Source organism: Ascidia mentula, chromosome 8, assembly GCF_947561715.1.
Source record: "Ascidia mentula chromosome 8, kaAscMent1.1, whole genome shotgun sequence".
Taxonomy (NCBI): Eukaryota; Metazoa; Chordata; class Ascidiacea; order Phlebobranchia; family Ascidiidae; genus Ascidia; species Ascidia mentula.
In genome coordinates, this window is record NC_138573.1 from 15110020 (window position 1) to 15132753 (window position 22734).

Below are 22734 nucleotides of genomic sequence, written 5' to 3' on the forward strand. Positions count from 1 at the left end.
GTACGTTGTGGTTGGCTGAATACTGCGACAAATTTACAATTTTAAATTTAAAGACAATTGTGAGTGTGCAATTGACTTTCTAAAGTGATGAAGTTTTGCGTAAAGAGCAATAAAAGTAACTCTTCAAGTAGTTCGGTTGCGCAAAAAGCAATTGGAGTTCTACAGCATTTGGTTTGGCGATGTTTGCGCTCCAGTGTGTAACATTACGTGCAGCATCACAGTCAAAACTTATTTAGCAAAACTGTGATCAGTTGAATGTCTGTTGCAGAACCTATTATCATTCGAAGATGCAACTTACTTTTGTGCTGTTGGTTGGTTTGGTCGCCTGCATTGCTCCGCAGGTCGATGCTAATTTCACAGCACCAGGTAACATTGTAAGTAATACCACAGCCCGGTCGGTCTATCTAACGTGGGATGCGGTGGAAGGTGCTCTGGGTTATAGGGTAAGAAAACGAATTTGTTTAAACGCACACTGTTGATGAGGGGAAAAAAATGTTGTCAGGTTCGTTTGGTAAACCCGGATACAGAGGTACAAATGCAGGCTGTGGATGCCAGTGGAACTGAAGCAGCCTTTGCTGGCCTAACACCAGACACATCATACGAAATCCGCATAAAAGCAAGTGACTTAAACAAAACAGACGGCGTCGACGCCACTCACGATTTCAGGACAAGTAAGATTGTGGCGTAACGCTGTAGTTGAAACGTGAGGATCACTGGCATTGTCGATACTTTGGTGAAGGTGCGGTCGTGGTTTGGACACACGATACCTAATCTTGTGCTAACATCTTAAACAACAACGCTCTGTGGTCGAAACCGGTTTGGTCGCATTAACAGCAAATGCAGCGCAATGCGCAATATTAGGCTACAGCAAGTGTGTATTTAAAAGCAAAAACAATCACCATGACCACGTGAAGGCTCAACAACGGTTTTCTGTACAAAGTATTGTTTTCTACGCATTTTGTATTGAGTTAAAACGGGTTTTGCGTACACGTTTACCTTCTTAATCGTTACAGATTTGGGTGAGATTGAGGAAATTACTGTGTTCGAAGCCACATCAGGCACAATAGACATTCAATGGAAACCGATGGAAAATGTTGCTTCATACGAGATTCGCGTCACCTCAGACAACGACGTTCCCTTGGGTAAACTTAACTAAGAAATAGTATTTTTTACAAACCCTAAATAAAAGTAATCAGATAATTTAGCTCCAGACAGCGCCATATGATGGTCACAAGGAAGCAAGCGCCTGTAGTCAACTATGGTAACAAGCTTCACTTGTGAGAACAGAGATACTGGCCCAACGTGCTGATAACATTAACATATATTATTTATTTAAGACGTTCCGGCAAAAACGCGATTTTTAGTTTAAATATGGGGTGGTTGGTCTACCTCCAGAGTTACAAAGAAGCTACTAATAAGTTGAAATCTAATATGAACCGTGAATATTTAATTTGCACGCCATATGTTTACGCCTAAATTGTCTTCGGGCATTATTTGTTGGTAAGTTGTGTCACATGCTGCAAAACTACCGTAACTTCCAAAAAGACTAACTCCCTAAACGGGTTTATTCATGTTTTAGAGGTGGACGTATCGGTGGACGAAGCTGATGACATGACTTCAGCCTTTATCACCGGGCTTGAGACGATGATGTATTATAAAGTATACGTAAAAGTGATTGGAACCGATGGCCGTTCGTCCGACGAAACCGAAACAAGGTGAAAACTATTCCCGAAAAAAGTTTGCGAAAAACAAAATCTAAAATTCTGATTGACAGAGCACATATTACAATATTCGGATTCTACCACATCATGAAATACTTTACGCTAATTACAAAGAAAAAACGAATTGAAAAACCCTGCAATAAACCATTCGTTTATTTCGCCACAAAGAATTTATTATTTTTCACAATAAAAATGGACATTTGAGTTTCCGGATAAAGAATTATAATTATTTATGATTAGAATTACTGCTCTATGTTGATTGAACATGAAAAAGTCGTAGAAGTTATATTACAAAAGAGCCACTGCAGAGTTGCAAATAGTATCGGTGAGGCCTTATAAGTCATAACAGTGTGCGTTACTATTGTCTGCAGCTCTTCATGCAGAAATTATTTTCTTACTCATGTGTTGTGTTGGTTGGTATGGCGACAAACAAATGTGTTATGACTGCAGAGTCAGAACCGATGGATCGGGCGTAAGAATAACTGAATGGTGGGAATCCCCCGAAGGGGCACTGAAAGGAGAGGCAAAAATTTACAGGTGAAAGTTTTTTCTTTAAACGGAAGAAGGTAACGTTTAAAAAGTAAAACTACTCCCCACTTGAACACTGACTGGGTTGCTCCCGAACAACTTGTGAAAAGAATCCTAGTTCGTTTGTTTGACAAGGTTATGTGTTTTAGTGATGTCTGCAAGCATAGGTTAAATATATATGTACATAATATATACACCAAGAAAAAAGCCTGTCAATGCTGGATTTGGCACTGAAGGAAAAAAATCAGTTTTCAACATAACTAACATTTGGTTTTTTAGACCCCTAACCATTCCTCCTGGCCTATACCGAATGAGAATATTTTTTCCATGTCCCGTACAGAACTGGACTGTGAGTGAATATGTCATAATATTTAAAAGAAGATCGTATCAAGCAGGAATTATGTGTTCCTCGTAGTTCTGGAATGCCTTCGTGAACATGACAGCTTCCATACCGGATGATGGATTTTTTCTCCTTTATCAAAACGTATCCTGGCAATGGCAAAAAACGGAGGTCGGGGTTATTTTTAACTACGGACTTGAAGCGTAAGTACATTCTGTTCACCACTAACAAACTTACTATAAAATTCGCACATCAGTTATAATCAAAGTGCATGAATGGCATAACGTCTATAGTTTCGGATATAAAGTATGAAGTGGAGGAAGTTTAATGATTTAATCTCTTTTTTAAAAACACCAATACAAAGCTGGTAAATCTTTAGGGTAGATTTAAGCTGCAATTAAATCAAAATTGTCCCTTGTTGTTATGAGGCCAGGATTTCGTTACATATGAACCACACGAATGAAACTTATACTATAACGTAGCATGGTTAGAATGTACTGCCTCTATTAACTTATAGTGTGATCTACTCATTGTTCAGGCTCACCTGTACGAGGGTCAACGAAAACATAACGGTCGATTTTGGGGACGATTTGGCGCCAAATGAAGTTAGCGGTCGAACAGGTGGGTGAACCAGCATAATTACTAGAATTTCTCTTTAACTGGTTCTTAAAGTAGGCCTCAGCGACCCTGGAGGGCGTTTACCATTTCAAAGAGGGTACTAGAGAGTAACTGCGCAGTTTTGCATTTAGAGCTCGCAGTTGTTTAGCTACGTATATGCTATCAGGTTGAAATTAGGTTATATGTTGCGTTTAAAGTGTAAATCATGTTTAAGAAACTGGTGTTGTTGCACCAGCCTGGTGCCTCGCTCTGAAACTGTCCTTTTAAAATGTTAAATACAACTGTCATATTTTTTTGCCAATTAAGGGGGTGATTTTAAATCACTATTTAAGCTCTTAGGTATGTGAGGTACGTAAACAAAAGTTTGAAAACCACTCTGTGAAACCAACGTGAGTGTGTTCCCAGACGTGGAGATTGAAAGGAACGAATGGGCCTCAACTGCACGAACAGCTATTGATTACGCGGGAACGATAACTCTGCTTCTGAACCGACTTTATCACGGCACCAATGTGGTAAGTTTGAGCAAAACTACAGTAAATCTTGGGTAATCTGTATCCGATTCAAGTTACAAATTCAACCGGTTTAGGCGAAGAACTGGGTTAACCGATAAGAAATAACCGGATTTTATTGTGCAGCCCTTTTGCACCACAGTGTCACAATAGCTGACGACTCCTTGAAGATGTACATTATGTTAAAATTTTAATTTTTAACGATTATTGAGGATATTTATCTTTTTGTGTATATCAACAGAATGACGAAGCAACGAACACCACAGTTAATAAGCCTGTTGCGGGAAGTTACGTGATTGCTCTGGATGCTGGTGAAGGCTGTCCGGGCGGTCTCAGATTAAATGTAACTGTATAGAATAACGTAACGTTGAAGTCTGTTATAATCAATGAAGAATTATACCTAACATTTTGGCGGAAGCAGCATCGAATCTGTGACTTCGTTAGGGCAGATTTTTAAGTGCCGTTGTTGCCAAGGTGACTTTTTTTCGGCCTTTAGTGTGACAGCTGCTTTGCGCATTGATTCTGTAACGACATACACAAGCCGTGTATATAACTCATTTTCAAATCAAATACCTACTTTGTTTCGCCAATTGGGCTAAGTTAAAACGGAATTGTTTATGCACAGGAGTGGTGGGGCATGACACTCAAGGACACAGTATTCCTACCGGAGCACAAAGCAAATGTGCATTACTTCGCTCAGACTGGCACCAACGGGTGGACTAACAACAAACCGGGTACGCCCTTCTACGATTAAATATAGCTTCATGTGTAGGACAACCAACATGCCGAGCATGTTCCACAAACCAACAAGTTTTGTCAATTTTGCACAAAAATATGATATGTTTCTGCGCCCAAAATTCTTTTTGGAAACCATATGGGCGTGCCAGCAATGTAAAAATACTCTACGAAAATTTTTCAAAACCTTGTACATTTTCTTTACCCATAAAAGGAAGATTATTAACAATCCGAAAAAATGTCGATGTAAGTTGGTGGAAAATACCTGGAATTAAACAAAACTTAGTTCATGTAAATACTACTATTTAAAGTCTTGTTATTTAGGACTTTTGTATGGATACGACCCTGACATTTGTCCCTCACGTGACAACATAACAAGCTACATTCTCAAGGACAGCGTGTTCGTGGACACCGTTTACCAATCTTACGACTATGACAGCGTACAGTAACTTGTTACGCAGCCAACAACTGAATGTCAGCTCGCACTTTAATTCTGACAAACATGTTTCCTGCAGTTGCAAATATAATTTAAATACAACGGTGATATTGAATATGATGGATCAGTTTATGTTGAATTTGTTTTTCGGGGTCGCCAAGTAGACTGCACGTAATATGAAAATATCTGTCTTTTGATAAAATGGAGAGAATGGGCGGGTAAGGCACATGACCCATACTAAGAAGAAAACCTGATCGGATTTGTACATCCAGTCCCGGTGTAGCAAAAAAGGAAAGAATGGCAGTTTTTGGGATTATGACAAACGGCAGCTAACTGATGGGTTGAAAATATTGTTGTATCTTGCTTTCACGCAGGTATATCGAGAATAAAAACGATAGCTTAAAAAGTTTGACAAAACGTTTTTGGAGTTCCCGATAGCCCGCGTTTCGAAACGGTTAAGTTAAAAAACAGCGCAATATAATGGAATATAACATTCCATAAAAATATGCCCCGCATGGAAGTGCTAAATGTCGAAATAGGGTTACTGTTTCAACCTCTGGTGAGATACTAGGTTTTACGCTGTATAATAACGAAACGTTGGAAATGACCACATTGCTGGTAAGGCAACGCTAAAGTACCATAAACTTTTAAATTGAAAAGTATCTGTAACTTGCAGTCAACTATCTAAGAAAATCCCCCTTTGGGAGTTTATTATGAGAGAGAACAGCCGTAAAATGGCCATGGTCAGCCTCATGTGTTTTGAACGGTGCTGAGGATTTGGAACAAAAATTATTGATCGATTTCATTAAGTAGTGCTTCAAAGTCGAATGGCACATATTCCGTGAAACAACTCAACGCAGTGGATTTGAGGAGATCATCTTTACTTTTCACGAGAAACCTGGCTTGCTTCAGTTTGCCCAATGCAAACGTTATGTTTCGTTTTAAGTTTTGGTCGGAATCTTTGAGCTGAAAACAAGATGATTACTTGCAAACACAATCCAAGATCCATTGTTCCAAGGTAAACGCACAAAATTGAATAAAAAGTCGAAACAACAAAGCTATCATTTCGAAGTATCTGGCCATATTTATCAAAAATATGTGGTTATTTACAATTGATGAACATGAATAATTTAAATGTATTTAGTTAAGTAATACATCATTTTACTCACCCTTCCAACGACAATTTTGCATTCCGTTGCGCTGTTGAAGTTTGTAAAGTTTGTCTCTTTTACGAGTGACGTCAGTATCGGAAGGAAATTATCGGTGGCGCTTTTGGGGTCCGGAAATCTTCGACCAAGGACCCTCTGCAAATCTTGGTTTTTGCTAATTTGGTCATAAAATTCGGAAGTGCAAATGTAGTAATCACAAGCAACCTTCCTCTGTATTATCTGGAAGAAACATGGAAAAGTTTATCCACTAATAACACATTGGCGCCAACTTCGCTATTTCAACGTTATTTTATGTACTGTGGCCTTAAGATATGTGATGTGACATCACAAAAGGAACTTTTTCAAAACCAATAATATTGGCACGTTGGAGACCCTTTCACCTGTAAGTATGCCAATAGTTAGTTATTAGCCTGCTAGCCTCAGTCTTCCAATACTTTTAGAGTCCAAACAACTTCCAGCTTGTATAATCCGTTAATCTCCATTTACCAAATCACAAATCTTTGGACTGTACAACAAGCTAACAATATATATATACAATAAAGATAAAAACAATCAGCACAATAGCCTTGTTAACAAAAAAATTATCGCTGTTATTTTATTTTTGTCCATACCTGCATGACCACATCTCTGCCACCAGCCAAAAAGGCACCAGCTTCTTTTGCTTGGTTCCGCATATGTTCATCATCAGTGAAAACACAAACCTTGTTTTTGCAGTCAGTTTCATGTGGAAGTTTTTTCGTGAATGCGTAGTAGTGAAGCTTTTTCTGCAAAGTATTAATTGACAGCAGGTTTTAGAACTAGACTATAGGTGACAATCTCAACAAAAAAATGCTTTAAAACTGCACATGTATAACCCTAAACAGTGAGGGACAATGCAGCCCTATTTGGTCATACACTCGATTCAGAATTAATGTCATGTTGTGAGCAGGGTTTTTTTAAACTTAAGTTTCACATATAAGTCTTTGAATGAACTGAAACATTCTTTTTAGCCAGCAGTTGTGGTGTGCAGTGACTGTGCCTTACAATGCGACCTACTTTGCTAGGTTTAACGAATTACCAAATGGAATATTGAAAGGTATTTTTCGCCAGCTAGCAAACTGTAACCAGAAAAATCAAAATCAATGAAGAAAGCTTATATTTCGAGAAATTGCTTACCCTTGATGCCTTTCCAGTAAACACTTCACAATGGTTGACCTTCATAATAATATGAGACTCCGGGCCAATGAAATCGAGATTTGCGATATATTTCAAATGTTGCAATGTGTCCATTAAATTGCGGACCTGTGGTTTGTAATGAGTCACCACATAAACATCATCTTTTGACATGGCTTGGCTCTGGTTATCATATTGATGAGATTTGTAATCAGTCAATGGGTCAACATGAGGTTGTTTTGGCCTGCAAAAATCAATAAAAAAATTTATGTGCATAAAAACAAACAAAACAGAGAAACAACAATTCTAGTGATTCACACTAAAAAGCAGAATATGTTGGAATAAGGTGTTTTTGAAATCATTTATTGTGTTTACTGTAAGGAACTGAAGATGCCCATGGGGCGAAAAATTTATATTCCTGATCAAAAGCCAGGCTGATCATGTTGCAAAAAGCTAATGCTTTTTTTAGTGTGATTACAAAAGTATACAGTGATTACTAGGCCTGCATCTGCAGTTTTGGTTAGTTCCCTTTCTTTTAATTTTTTAAGTCAGTTCTAGTGATTTAATTGCATATCCTGGAAAACTATAATTTGGGAGTACATAGTGGCAAAAAAGTGTTAAACCATATTTATGGTAAATAATCCATGTGAGAGTAAAAATGAATTGTGTTAGAAAACATAAATCCTATGTCAGTCAACTGGGCATGTTGTCCTAACACTAATTATTTTTCATTTTCCTGTGCTTTGGACATAATTTTGAATGTTCTCTTTGTGCAAAACTTTTATTGTATGTTCAATCAGAATGTCATACCATTCACCATATTGCCCCTACCCATAGGCATCGATTTAGGGGTGACTGAGGTTGACATGTCACCCCTCACAAACAAACAGGGGTGACAACGCATGCATTGTCACCCCTGGATTTGGTTTAAATTAAATTATTGTCAGAAAAAACACACACATTATACTATCTGCTAAGCAAGTTTCAAACGACTTGTATTATTATCGTCACAATCAGGACAAACACAAGTGTCTCATGGATTGTTATGCAACAAAGGGACATGAAACGGAATTTACGTCGTTTATCTTTGTTTAGGGTGATACGACTGATGAAATGTTTTTGCGTGTTTCAAAAACAAGGAAAAGTCACCCTTAATATTTTACAAAACGTTAAAAAATTGATGCTGCAAATTAACAATAACCTAATTTAATTAAGAGTATATGTACCAAATAACCTACACCACAACAGGTCATAGCTGTTTCATTCAAAGTTTCCCAGCATATAATAGACAAAAATCCTCTAATTTGCAATAGCAGCCTAAATTTTACAATAAACACAGTAGAACACAGTTGTAGATTGGAATGAACATTTTTAATGAAAAGTTACAAATCAACAGTAAACCAAAAAGTTTTCGAATGACAAGAGTATGGCACTTACTTGGGCGCGTATAGCTTTCCACCACGGTAAAAAGGTCGGAACTGTCCACTGACATCATTTCTGATAATTTTTATTCTCCGGTTCAGCTTGTCCAACTTCATTGACTGGTCAAGACTGTTTTTGTGCTGCTGGTATGACGTCACATGGAGGAGTCGCACTGCATGGAGAGGAATTTGTAAACCAATCAATCTCCAACTTGAACATAACAAATGCAACACGTTAAACAGTTTAAGCTTAACATTACTGTTGCATTATTGCTCTATCAATAATCAAATCTAGCTGTTGAATACGGATAACTTTTATTTTACTAAACTATTGGGCCCTGACAAAACGATAAGGGTTATAAGTCGGATATATAAACCCAAATACTAAGAACTGATTATGAAACAGTTGCAGTTCGATCAAGTGGACAATAAAGACATTAGTTGATTGAGATTCTAGATACGTGCCTCTTTCCACGTAAGATGGCGAAACTGGGTGCCAAGAACGGCAACAGGAAAGTGCGAGTCTTCCAGACATAATAAACTGATGGGTCCAGACCCAAACTGATAATTAGAAAATATATTGTAAGCTATATTACATATCAATGGTTAAAAAGCAACATCACATGCAAAGCGTGACTTTCAAACAAACACGGAATATTATCGTAACGCTTGAATGCACACCTGGAAATCATCAGAAAAATATAAACTGCAAATTTTCAACCGCTCGATTCGATTTTAAAATCATTTACCAGTAAGAGCAGGGAGTTAAGGTTTTACGAGTATCAACCGGATTCAGACCATTTTTTACCGTGGAGCTCAAGTCAGGAGCAGTCTAAACTCGGAACTGGGATTTGCCTTGGGCTAGTTGTGTTCCCGTAAGCAGAAAGCAAATCGGCTGACATCTGCAGGCCCCTTTGCAGGTCAGAGAAATAGTAAACGTCCAAAAGACACAAAAATTTCCACTTGGTCATATCCTTTATTCGTTGCGTTAAAAAACAAAATGTAAATACAGGGGTCAGGGAATGACTTTTAGTTTTATTGTGTATACAAAAAGACACACTGTATTATTGAGAGTTAACTCTGTGTTTTCTTTACAATCAGTGCAAAGTCGTAATGGCAAATTTATCGTAAGACACTTTGAAACTAAATACACAATATACAAAAAAGTGCACTTATGTAGCGTTGCATGATTGAAATAAACCACTTCTTACAGTCAGGTAAACAGCACAATGCAAAGCAATGTTTTTCAATTACTGTGGATTTGTGTATACAATTGCTAATGGCAAAAACATTGTAGCAGTACCACACTGCTTCACTATTCTTCCAGTGATTTTTTTGCAAAAACAAAACAAAATTTGCCAGTGTAGGCTTCTGGAGCGAAGATTGTCAAATATTTTTTAAATTTGAAAGTTCTCAGGAAGTGGATGCTGGATTTAAATATCAGTGCTAAGCAAATCGATCTGACAAAAAAATAAAACAAAATGTCAATTATTATTGACAAAAGTAATTAAACAAATACAAGCTGACTATTGTTCTATGCACTAAACAGTGAAAAATCTAATAATACACACTACAAAATATGACTTGCTTTCTATAAAAAAGGTGTTTCAAAATGTCTTACAATATCACCAAGGCATCACTTACTGTATCTTCCTCTTCAACTCGAATATATTTGGATGATCCCCGCTTCCTGCTTACATCTTCCAAGGTGTCTGGAATCGGTTGGTTTAGGGTTTCGGGGAGAAGAACACTTGTTAGAGCAGCTACCAAACACACACCACCATATACCAGAAAAGGTGAAGACTGTGGCAATAAAAAAAAACATACAATTTAACAGTCAAAATGTATATACACACCCATACTTTTCACAATATAATATGTCCACTATAGTAGCCAGTTGAAATTTTTGTGGGGCATTTATTTTGAGGGTTTAAGTGAGTAAAATATTTGGTTTGAAACATCAACTCATAAAGAAAAAGTGACTGGATGTGTAAATGACAAAGCTATTTGGAAAAACCTAAGTTACAAATCATTAGATTTGGGGGTACAGTGCGTTGGGACCCACAGTCTACACCAATGCATTAGCACAATCACTTAAGGCCGTATATCTGTATTTCTATGGAAAAGAGTTTCTTGGTAGGGAAATGCCCTTCTCGAACTCCTGCTTAACAGAGGTAATTGTGTGTAACAATGCATAGGTGCCAGTGTTTCGGATGAATAAGCGCTAATGAACAGGCTGTTGCCAGGGCGATTATCAGCGAACTAGGGGCAGTTTTACTATGGTTTCCAGGGTTATTAGTCAGGCAGTAAATTGACACAGGGTGCTGTTGAACATGTAGCTTAAAAACTACCCAAATATTGAGGTAGATTTTGTGGAAAAATTAATCAGAGAAAGTATGGTCAATTTGTGATTTTCTGTTGGTCCCGACCCTTGTCGAGGAATACTGGTCAAAATTATATTCGAGATAACTACTTTAACCACTTATCCAGGAGGCATTTTGCACCCCTGTTGGACATTAATTTGGCTAAAAAAGCAAAACAAAGTGTAGGTTTGTTTTGTGAAAAAATGAATCACAGAAAGTACCCTCCATTTGCAACAAAGTTAAGTCACCAACCATCCTCTGCACAATGCATTCAAAATTAGATGTCTCACAACTGTTAATGGGGCCCCCCCAGGGCTGTTTGTACCCCCCCTAGGACTGGCAGTTTGGCGGTAAACCTTTGCAAACCCCCCCCCCATGTGCTGTCATAATGCAGCTGCAATCAATTTTTTTTCTGTTAATTGATAGTGGTCCCCCTTCGTGAGTCATCAGACCCAGAAATTGTTTTTGGCAAACAAGAGAAACTGTCACCAGGTGCATGAAGGCGAATGACCTCTAAAGCTCAATTTGCAAGATTTAATTGTGAGATACAGCTTTAATCCATCTCACTTACTATAGTTTGTACAAACGGAGCTAGAATTCCCCCAATCCTTGCACAAACTGATGAAGTTCCCATTCCAACATTGCGAATTACAGTTGGAAAGAGTTCTGATGCATAGATATAGACAATAGCAAAAGCTGCGGCAACAGCCAACTTGCCAGTAAGACCTAATACAAGCTTGGATGTGGACGTTCCTAAAATATTGACAAATTTAAGTAACAAAAAGCTTGAGTTGTGTACAGAGACATTGTTATACCTTGGGGTGTAACAGTAACAAGCATAATTGCCAAGCTGGCAACACCGGCCAAGCTAAGCATCCAAATTAGAGTTCTTTTTCTTCCAGCCCTACAAAGCCAAATGGTTATGAAATTGTATAGAGTATTCAAGGTGAATTATGGAAAATTTAAGACACCATTTTGACTTTCTGGGAATTTGTAACAGGAGAATTAAAGCCAAAATTAAGCGCTGTTCCAGTGAAATGATAATACCATAAACTGTATTTTCCTATGAAGTACAAACATGTTCAAAAAGCTGTTTTTTTTTCTCCAAATTAGATTTGAATTGTATTTAAACATCATGTTACAAGTACAAACAAGGCTCTACTTGCAAAATAACTTATTCATTATATTCAATGTTGTACTTGCTGGATGTGGCTTACTGTCCAAAGCTGAAGAGCAACTAAACCAGTTGAAGCTCAGTTGAATAGACATTGTAATACCTTTTTTGTTTTACTGCAGATTTTTGCAAGTCTGGTTCCACTTACCAGGGCCTATCTATAAGAACTGCACAGAAAACATAAGCAGGCAATTCAACCAAGCCAGAGAGAGCCAAGCTAACATAGCGGTTAGAGCTAAGATTACCAGAACCCATAGTCATTCCATAATATGAAAAACTGCATACAAACCTGCAAAACATTTATTATTTGGCTGTAAGTTCTGTGGCCTATAATAATGAAAAAATGGACGGTTTTAGTTAATCTTTGGCTTACCATATGCATGCCATTGCAAGAGTTCTCACAGCAATTTCTTTGAACGAAAACAAATCACGAATGGTATATTTTCTACCTTTATCATTTTTTGAAATTGATTTGGGTGAAAGAGATATGGATTCATCTGCAATTTAATGAACTAATTTTGAAAAAGAAAATTACATTTAATCGCTCTCTTAACTGACAATACCACACAACAGTATTTATGAAAACATACACTGAAAAAAATATGCTACAATAGTTTGGATTTGGGTTGCTATATGAACAAAAAGATCCTGTTTTGCCGGATAGCAATCAAACATACATAGTCATAATGACATGTTGATTTGCCGAGTTAAACTATTTGACATTAAAAAAATTAATTAATTCGGCACAGGAAATGATGCTGGTATGTGAACAATGTATAAACTTCTGGGAAAAATATGAATTAAAGCTAACATTTATATAAATTACAAATAATTTAAAATAAACACCACACTGTGGGGTCAACATGCACATAATGTGATCCCAAATTGTAGAACAATGACAAAATCTATTAAATTGCAAAAGGTTTTATTTAAAAACATGTTTTGTAAAACTTGACTCACATTCCTTAATGTCTCGGCCATTATGCTTGGCAATATATCGAAGAACTTTTTCAGCTTCTAATGTTCTTCCTTGAGAATATAGCCAACGAGGTGATTCAGGGACAATACTGTAAGAATGGAAACAGTTGCAGGACGAATGTAATACTATTACGGAAATGAAATTGGATACATTGAAATAATCAAACACAACAGCAATATATTTGAATAAGTTGGAGAAACTGATGATGCCTTTTTAGGCGAAATATATTTTTCTCATAAAAAAACCATCTGAGCTGTCCACAGATTGCTTTACGAAATTAAATATATAATTACACAACAGCATTTGCAATTTTATTATATGTTTACTTTAAATCACAACCCCAAATATATTACATGGTTAAAACTACGTAGCTAAACAATGATTTAAAAACATCTTACAAGTATCCAATGCAGATCAATAACCCAGGCAATGACGTTGCAAGACAGACGTCTCTCCAGTTGGAGAGGAGACTTCCAACAACTGCTAAAGAGGTGATACCAATAGCAAACATTGCAGGCATTATGTTACCTGTATAAAAATATAAAGTTGTTGCAAAGAGATATTGACAAATTACAGCAAATTTAAAAAGGTACATCAAGTATTTATCACAAACATTTTAATAAAAGCTTTTCAAAGGCTGTGAAGGTTTTCAAAACCTCTAGACACATTTTTCTTTACTGTGAACCTGACCTGAAATTGTCCAAACTGATGAACCCAACAATTCCTGAGCAAGCACAAATGAAACTAACACTGTTCCTCCTTGGAAGAATCCCACAAAAAATCGAATCAAAGTAAATATCTGAACACTGTTGGAGAAGGTCACAAGAAAAGATGAAAACACAAGCAATCCAAAAACTGGAGAAATAAAAATAAATAATCAATATATACATATTTGGTGTGTACAAAATATAGTGTAAATAGGCATAGAGCCAATAATATGAATTCTGTGAGCTGCATACAGATGAACACTTATCGATGCAGCTTTGATGAGACCTCATAGGTCAAAACAGTGGCAAATCACAGAATACACAACTGCGTATACTGGTATTTTTTAGGGAAAGTTTGTAAATGCATTTCATAATCAAAGTTTCCGTATATTACCTTTATATAAGACAGCTTTTCTGCCAAATATGTCTGAAAGTTGTCCAACAACCATGTTTCCAACAAGAACTCCACACATGAACAATGATTGAGTAAGAGAGACCAACCACTGCTTGTCGTACAAACCCCACTGCAGAGATATTACAAATAGCGCCACGTGAAATGAATATTCAGAACAATGAATAAGATATTTGCTAATGTTAAGTCACATTACAATTCTAGGTACACAAGTGTGGAAAGTTTTCTGATTTACAAAATCAACAAATGCAAGGTGGCTTAACATTTGCAAAACAATGCCAATATGATCGGAAAATGTATTTTATTACTTTATGTGCATATATGAAAAGCGTTGCCTGGTCCTAAAAACCCTCTGTCCAAATATACAATCCAAACTGTTACCTCAGTGACGATTGTGGTCATCTGTGACTGCATCTTTCCTCTTGATGAGGCATTCAGTTCAGGAGCCACAGCTATTACACTGTTTTGTACCATCTGCATTCCCATAAAAATCTAAAGCAGATTTTATTTGGTTATTTTCTTGTACAGTTTGTCATCTTAATATTGGAAATTAGTTTCCTCCAATACGCGATTATCATCAATTTCTACATGTCAAGTATCTTCAAAAATTCTTGTACAACGTGTGTGCATCTTATGGCATTTATATAAACACAATTTACGTATTTATTTTTTTACCTGCATAATAGCCAAAGAAGCAAACAACACAAACTGAAATCTCCCACATGATCCAACCTTAAGAAACGCCTGTTCAACATCCATGACTGTATTGCGGACCAGGTCAATTATAACTGAACAAATCCCAAAACAAATGAATTTCAAAGAAACGTCACGCCGCAATACATTTCAGCAGCGTCGTGACGTGTGTTGACGTTTGTGCCTATTGAACCGTAACGATTTAAATTACGTCAGCATTGGTTTAATTCTGCTTTTGTTTTTACCGTTGCTAGATGTCTTGACAAAGGTCAGCCGTAAATAACCGAAATTTAACTTTGTCAAAATGTATTACGGCTGAGAATAGGAAGAGTTGCACAACAAACATAGTGCGAAAATCGTCGCCTTATTGCAAAGCCACAATTTTACGTGAATGTTAGACCCCGGTTATTCATTTACCCTGGCCTGATCATATATTAACTAGGGCATGTGAGGTCTGACCAACAAACAGTTCTCTTGGCATGAGTAAATAATGTAAAAAAAAGTCAAACCAGCGCAATTGTCACCAGAAAAAAGTCACTCGTTCTGGTCTGCTAATTTCCATCAACCGAAGAAGGGAAAAAGCGTGTGCATGTGCTGGCTGGGGATGATTTTTGCACAAGATTTGCTACTGCCTGCATGGGTTGCATAAATTATGTTTATAGTGATGCAAAATACAGTAAACGAAAGGGAAAGGTCAACTGCGTTTAACAATTTAAGAATTTAGAAAACAAAATAGGATTTTAGGGCTGTTTTATGGTGTTGCACTTGCAGTAATTGGTTGGTTACCAATAGTAACAAAGCACATTCAGGAGTATCATTAAAATATCAGTGTCTTATCACAGCGGTAATGTAGTTTCTAAATGAGCAAGAACCAGTTGTCAGTGAATGCAAACGCATATGGAGTATTATCAGGCTATCACGTGATTTCGCCATAGCAGCCACACAAAAGAAGACAATGCTGCACAGCTTCACTTGTCTGGTACTTTGCTCTGTGCTTATATCATGATCGGAATTTGGAATTAAAGTTGCGTTGCAATTATAAACGCTGTGGTAAAACTAAAACGGGTCAATAACAACTGTCAAAAGCTGACAACTTATAAATTGTGAAGGAAAATCGTTAGGACAAGTCGTATCATATTTGAACAGAAAGTAATTTTCATTGTAGTGAGTGCAGCACTAAGAACGAAATTAAGGGTATATCTTGTTGGTAGCCTTAGGATCCAAAGTATCACAAACTTGTTCGGAAGACGACCCAAGCGAAAACTATTCGTTTAATAACTATGTTTCTGTGCGACAGGCTGATGGTCTGTCCTTTTTCTGTTTTAATTGCTTCTTGAAAATCTAGTTTAAAATGTCGCATGCCAGATTGAGGTATGAGAACAAAGTAGCCATAGTAACTGGAGGATCAAAAGGCATCGGAGAAGGCATTGTTCGTTGCTTCGGTGAGCTGATACTGGTTAGACTTTGAGTCCGCAAAACATAACACAGACCTTCGCTCGCAAAAAGCGCTACCGTATGATACGAATACTGCGTATAAGTGCTCTAAAGCGTATTGAAATATGTCATATACAAGGGATATTTGAAAAAATGAATGGTTTTGTAAGTTGTATTGCAATTCTCTGATGTAGTCTTTTCTAAAATAAAGAAAAATTTGAAGAAAAATATGTAAAATTAATCACCTGTATCACCACATATTCTCTTTCAGTGCGTGAAGGAGCAAAAGTGTGTTTCTGCGCAAGAGGCGACGAGGCCGGAGTCAAGTTGCAAAATGAACTCAACAAATCCGGTCCTGGACAGTGCGAATTTATCCAATGCGACGTATCACAAGACGCTGATATAAAAGTAAATTTAAACAATACATGAAATTTAAGTTCGCAAGATCCATTGTGTTCTGTAAAATATGTAAAACCAACGCAGAAGGTGGTTGCGGCCACAGTGGAAAAGTACGGGTCGATCGACTGTCTTGTAAACAACGCAGGACAACATCCTGCCGCTGAGCTGATTGATGACGTGACCGCCGAACACTTACGTAGCCTGTTAAACACCAACGTAGTCAGTTACGTATTGTTTGCAAAGGTAAGCTTTATCTCCTTATTAACATCAACACTGGCCAACTATGACAAGCATTGTTTTTTTAGCTGTTGTTTACAAACTTATTCACGTATGGCGTATTTGGGAATTTCACCACACTTTACGTCGCTCCATATAACTTTTGAAAATATGTTTTGCTAATTTTTATTTATTAAACAAGTGGATGTCGTTTTGAATAATATTTTAATCGCGATGCGCGGTTTGTGAACCATTGTTTCAAGAAATACACCAGTTAATGTTGACACGTGATGTTTTGTATATGCAAGTATTCACTTCCATACCTAAGAAAACGCAAGGGAAATATCATTAACTTGACAAGCTTGGTGGCTTCTATGGGACAACCAGGTGCTGTTCCATATGTCACAACAAAGGTGATGATTTTTAATGCGTATTTTGTTGCATATCGCCGAGGTTTCTTACAAGTAGCAGCTCAGTAACTGCAACTACAATTTTACTTTTCTCTTATAAAATGCGGGGGTCAAAATCATTTGATATCCATACAATAGAACAAAGTAAACGATATAGTGCTATTTTTGCTGCCGGGCACTGTAAATTTAAAAGATTCGAGCATAAATGTTACGAAGTATGTGCACATCATGAATTATTGCTAACCACGAAGAAGTCTCACCGGATGGTAGACGGAATATCGGTTGCAATAAAAATCTCGTAATATGATGCCGGAAGAACATTTCTTTTGAAAGTAAACTATATCTGTTATTTGTATTAAAAAACTTTGCCACACCAGGGCGCTATATTATCAATGACGAAAGCGATGGCAATCGACGAAGCGAAACACCACGTTCGCGTTAATTCCATAAGCCCGGGAAATATTTGGACCCCCATGTGGGACAGTTTGGCAAAGAGCGAGGACGACCCCGAAGCGGCGCGTGAAGCTGGGCGGAAGGCACAGGTTGGTCAACTACTCCGGAAATCCGTTTTACAGTCAATAATTTAAAATTGATAAAAACAGCACAGAAAATATATGAATGAAACAATAACTATTTGCCCACACGGTTATGGCAGTGTAATGTAATATTTCTTTGTAGCAAAATATTTTTAAAAGTGTGACTAAAGTGGTTGACTACACAGTATTACTTGCTAGCGCATGACAAAGCAGGATCGGCCTATACTGCTCAGGCCATTTATATAATTAGCGATCTCATCTCTTATATTTCTATCACAAAATGGTTGATGGACAAATGAGACTAAAATGTAATTGTATCTCCCCCTAACATTCCTCCATGCACCAGCATTTGATTACAAATCATTTTCAAAATTATACCAAAAATATCCCTTGGTGTGCGTATGGCTTTTCGCTCTTCTTTATCGAGACGAACTAATCCGGTGTTATTTTAATAGTCTGTTCTTCTGGCACAATAAAATCGTAACTTTATTGACCGCCGTTTCGCCTGTTATCCAACAAGACTTCCTCAGGGTAATGAAACCGGTGTTATTTTGAACGCAAGCTTATCGGAAGATACGGGACGCTGGAGGAATCGGGCAACCTCGCTTTGTATATCGCTGCTGACGCTACTTTCACAACCGGGGTGGACTTTTTACTGACAGGAGGTGCTGAACTGAGTTACGGAAAGAAGTCGGTGATGCCGGACGACCAGTGAAGCATTTGATGCAATTCGATAAACTATAAATGCTAGAGTAATCTGCTATGCACTTAATTAGGCCGCAAGCTTCGCCGTATGCTTCTTTTTTAAAGTTTGTTGTATGACCTTGACAGTAGTTCTTTGCCATTTGTGCTCATCCATTAATTGAAGAGGGAAATTCTTATATAAGGCTGGGCGGAAAATGCCGGATTTCTCAGAAGAGAATGGTCTATGCATTATCATTACGTAACATCGTTTGGTCATGTCTCATTGTGAGCCGCTCAATAAAACTTGCATCAAAAGTGGGTCGCGAACTGAAAAAAGTTGGAAAGCACTGTAGTAGAGGAATATATGTGCAATAAAGAGAAATACCAATAAAGCCTGCAAGCTATTTCAATTTGTGCAAACTTTTGTGCTTGACAAAATGCAATTCTAATGTATAATTTGTGTATTTCATCGCATGTAAATCTTGTTGCATTTCTTAAGTACATGCGTTTTTTTTTCACAAAACCTCAATCGAGAATAAATATTGTATACTCAGCACCACTAGTGTTGTGCGTGATCGGGTTACAAGCAGGAATGTAGTGTGACAAATCGCAAACAATGCCGAAGTGTAATGGGTGGGACACACAAGGGGGTACAACATACACTGTTGTAACCAGATAGTGGCTAACATTTCATGCCTATGTAAGGCATAGCTTTATTTGGATCTACTTCGACTCTGCAGACAATGCAGCTAAGTCGACAGAATAGTTTTCTGCAAGTTTATTTTTTAAATACAAAGTTCAGTGTTGTAAGCCCAACTTATGTATCCATTGCTTTTTTTCGGCCAGTTAGGATTAAACTTCCTGTGACAACTCAAATTTGAACACCAAGGACATTTAGTGATGATCTTTGAAGCGTGTTTATTTGTATAGCACTAGAAGAAGCATTTGTATTTATAAATAGGTTAGCTAACGGCCGAAATTCAGACAGGTGTATAATATACCAAGTACATTGGAGATTAACGATTGGTTTCTATGAATATTTGAATTAACAATTATTGTTCGGGCGGTTTCTTTGTACAAAACCATATCATTAGCATGAGCCTTTAAGGCGTGCTAACCAACGCAACAAAAATAGCAATGGCATCATTATGGAGCTTGTACTGAGTTCTCGACAGCGTATATTTTGGGTTTACCTAGGTTGCCGTATGGAGTTTTAAAAGGCAGTAGTGCTTGATCCTTATATACATATCAATAAAACATAACGGTTAAATGTTTGAATCTCCTTTCTTTTATTTTAAAACACGGATCATTTTTTTTAATGAAATATAAAACAGACATTGCGTGGCACCAGCATGTCGCTGTCTCAAGAAGTTCTTCGTCAACGAGATATTTACCCAATTGCGGGAGTTAAAATATCCGGAGCGGTGCAGTTTCATGGCACAGGTAATCTGAGCACGGGGTACGACGCTGACGCCATGTGCCTGGACAAAAGCACCAAAAACTGGCGTCGCTGGGTTTACTTCAAATGCAAAAAGCGGATACCGGATTTGTGCACTAATATATATGGCAACAAACTTTTTATGGAGGCTATCGAGAAAGCCGCAATTGCAATCGAACAACGACGAAAATCGACAGCAGAAGATTGGTTTAAAAGAGCCATGTGCACTGCGGAAGAACAGTTTGCTAACCCAAGATCGGATAGCGCAGAAGCTTTGGACAGGTTTGCGTCAAAATCTGACTTATTACATGAATGCTCTTATTTGAACTGTTTTATCTACCGTTGGTATTCTTATTTGCATAATTACCTTTGCGAAGGAACTTCAGCTTTGCCACAACCTGAAAACACGGCTTTTATATTTGGGGAGTTTTCTCATATAGTATAAAACTTACTATTTAAAAAAGCTGCCATTATTATTTTGAAATGCTGTATCTTCCGCTAAAGACATACGCACGAGACAAATACTAACAACCGAATAAAAAGTTGTTCGTTCATTTCTCAATGGTTTTTGCAGATTAGGTGAGCTGTGCTTGAGACGTCACGACGTTCCCAAGGCCATCACTTGCTTCGAGTACTCGCTACACATGCGCAGACTTATTTACGGGAGAGAAGCGTGCCATGCAGGGATCCTACAATCTCTTGTGTATCTAGGCTGTGCCTGGTCAAAGTACGACAATATGCACAGGTGAAGTTTTTTTTTTTAATTTTGCACCGACTCCGTTGCATAGTTTAATTATTATTTCCCAGTCCATGTTGTTGTAACGATATGTTGATTTTGACGGTGATAAGTAATAGGGTTTAGTAGTGTACTCTTTCAATAGATATTTGTTGCCTTTTTCATTATTTAGGTTATTTTTTTACTGGCACAGGCATTTTTACTGGTACTCCAAACGTTTGGTTTGTGAATAAGACTGTTGTGAAACCTATTTGCACGGGGAAAGCAACTTACGTTTCGGTGTTATTTAAAAGGGCTATAATAGTATTCGAAAGATCACTTCTTGTGGCCAAAAACATGGCATCTGACCAACCAACCAACAACCAGAAGTTGCAAATGGCGGAAATACTTCACAACCTTGGCAGTTGTTGGGAAGCGCTCAGGGAGCACCACACTGCCCTCAAGTGTTACGAAGATGCGAATGCCATTCGGCGCCAGGTGGAGACACCGGAAGTGTGCGTGGGCAGTCACGTGACACCGCATTTTCTGGCCAATAAGAAGTTGTATTGACACTGCCTGTTTTGTTAGAGTTATAGTTGGAATGCATTCCGGAAAAATTTACCCAATAAAGCGTAAAATCAATTTAACCGCATGGGTTTTATGTTTTTGACTTGAAATGACTTGTACTTCGTCAATACGTTTTTTAATGCTTTTTTTAAAGACATTATCCACAATGGTCTTACGTTCCATCAAGAATATTTCCCATCCCTTAATTTACTGCAGTACACAAAAGTGTCTCTTTGCCAGTAAAAACTTGCCAATGATACGTTTTTTTACGAATGGTTGTTTTCATGCTTCCAAACTACAATTTTTGTCCCCCTGAAAACAAATAACCACATGATGGCAATTTGAACAGGAAATGATATTTTCTATAGACAAATTTGGTAAATGTCTCAGGTAAATTAGTGACTGTAAGAGTCAACGCAACATCTGGCGATCTTTGGGGGGCGTTTGAAGCGTTCTGATGCGATCAACAGAAAGAGCTTTGTGTGTGAATTGGCAGAGAAACCGACGGGTCATCTTGCATGAATCATCATCCGCATACAAAAGCGTCGTGTGACTTCATTTCCTTTCACATTTTGTAGATAGAATATCGACGTATGTCAAAAACGTGTATGAAAACTCGGAGCAAATATTTACAACGCGGTTTAAAAGCGGTTTATACGACATTTTAATCAAAGCATTGTGTTTTATTCTAATTTATGGCTTCAAACTACGACCGATTACCTTTACTGACGCTATGACCGAAATATATGCAAACATTTTCTACCGCGCGGTTCAAATCGAAATGTTAGGTCCGTTATGTGGGGACACAAGGTGATGTCGAACAAACGCGAGCACAATCGTCAATAATTATAGTTAATCACATCAGGCGCAACAGAATGCATCATAAATTTTTCAAACCGGCTTTGTTTTACTGGGTGCTTCAGCGGGCAGCCGGATTCCCCACGGGGTTTGATTTTAACGATAGAAAACAAAAAACAAAGAAAATGAGGGAATTGCACGAGGCTCTCGGACCAGAAGGTAATTCCGACGCCTGCCTCCAAGTTAACAACTCCAAGAGGCTTGGAGTGAAAATGTCAAGCAAATAAGGCTCGTCGATCAAACCGCTCTGCGTAGTTAGGGTTGCCCGCTGCATGCTATAAATTATTGAACAAGCTATTGCCTTTCGGCTCCGCTTGTGTGATTGATGGAACTCGTCTGGGTCGTTATTGCGGCTTACCAACATGTGTCAACGCCTTGCTGAGGTTTACGGACAAATTCGGCGGACAAGTGCGACGTCCACCAACTTTGACAAGTGCGTGTTTGATCGTGTTTAACTGCATTTTCTCGACGAGTAAGAAAATTTGGTCAAGTAATGGCACAACTTAACGTATAAATAATT

The 22734-nt window shown here is 37.8% G+C and overlaps 5 protein-coding genes across 6 annotated transcripts; 3 read left to right on the forward strand and 2 right to left on the reverse strand.

The window, feature by feature from the left end:
- The first annotated feature begins 230 nt into the window (after window positions 1-230).
- LOC145910854 (uncharacterized) lies at window positions 231-5026 on the forward strand. The gene is made up of 12 exons (XM_082998065.1): window positions 231-443; window positions 503-671; window positions 1014-1142; window positions 1580-1715; window positions 2172-2258; window positions 2529-2598; window positions 2665-2792; window positions 3128-3210; window positions 3613-3719; window positions 3958-4059; window positions 4342-4450; window positions 4776-5026. The coding sequence occupies exons 1-12, from the start codon at window positions 288-290 to the stop codon at window positions 4898-4900; spliced, it is 1401 nt and encodes a 466-aa protein (XP_082854191.1). The 5' UTR covers window positions 231-287; the 3' UTR covers window positions 4901-5026.
- Window positions 5027-5582: 556 nt separating this feature from the next.
- On the reverse strand, window positions 5583-9483 carry LOC145910855 (large ribosomal subunit protein uL1-like). Of its 2 annotated transcripts, none has more exons than XM_082998067.1 (7): window positions 9438-9483; window positions 9095-9190; window positions 8646-8802; window positions 7212-7452; window positions 6668-6820; window positions 6057-6275; window positions 5583-5853 (listed from the first exon to the last, which is right to left on the reverse strand). In XM_082998067.1, exons 2-7 carry the CDS (start codon window positions 9162-9164, stop codon window positions 5677-5679), a joined length of 1017 nt encoding a protein of 338 aa, XP_082854193.1. In that variant the 5' UTR covers window positions 9165-9190; window positions 9438-9483; the 3' UTR covers window positions 5583-5676. The 2 variants fall into 2 exon arrangements, with proteins under 2 accessions (XP_082854193.1, XP_082854192.1); XM_082998066.1 differs by lacking the exon at window positions 9438-9483 and adding an exon at window positions 9379-9396.
- Window positions 9484-9600: 117 nt separating this feature from the next.
- Window positions 9601-15101, reverse strand: LOC145911424 (solute carrier family 22 member 15-like). Its single transcript, XM_082998750.1, has 12 exons — window positions 14940-15101; window positions 14646-14756; window positions 14247-14376; window positions 13836-14000; window positions 13544-13673; window positions 13127-13233; window positions 12540-12663; window positions 12315-12455; window positions 11808-11896; window positions 11564-11745; window positions 10274-10432; window positions 9601-10089 (listed from the first exon to the last, which is right to left on the reverse strand). Exons 1-12 carry the CDS (start codon window positions 15021-15023, stop codon window positions 10063-10065), a joined length of 1449 nt encoding a protein of 482 aa, XP_082854876.1. The 5' UTR covers window positions 15024-15101; the 3' UTR covers window positions 9601-10062.
- Window positions 15102-16261: 1160 nt separating this feature from the next.
- Window positions 16262-19120, forward strand: LOC145911561 (L-fucose dehydrogenase-like). The gene is made up of 6 exons (XM_082998949.1): window positions 16262-16399; window positions 16663-16799; window positions 16875-17033; window positions 17315-17419; window positions 17794-17958; window positions 18515-19120. Exons 1-6 carry the CDS (start codon window positions 16309-16311, stop codon window positions 18665-18667), a joined length of 810 nt encoding a protein of 269 aa, XP_082855075.1. The 5' UTR covers window positions 16262-16308; the 3' UTR covers window positions 18668-19120.
- An 832-nt stretch (window positions 19121-19952) lies between these two features.
- Window positions 19953-21659, forward strand: LOC145910134 (uncharacterized). The gene is made up of 3 exons (XM_082997159.1): window positions 19953-20356; window positions 20649-20819; window positions 21104-21659. The coding sequence occupies exons 1-3, from the start codon at window positions 19989-19991 to the stop codon at window positions 21357-21359; spliced, it is 795 nt and encodes a 264-aa protein (XP_082853285.1). The 5' UTR covers window positions 19953-19988; the 3' UTR covers window positions 21360-21659.
- Window positions 21660-22734: the final 1075 nt, after the last annotated feature.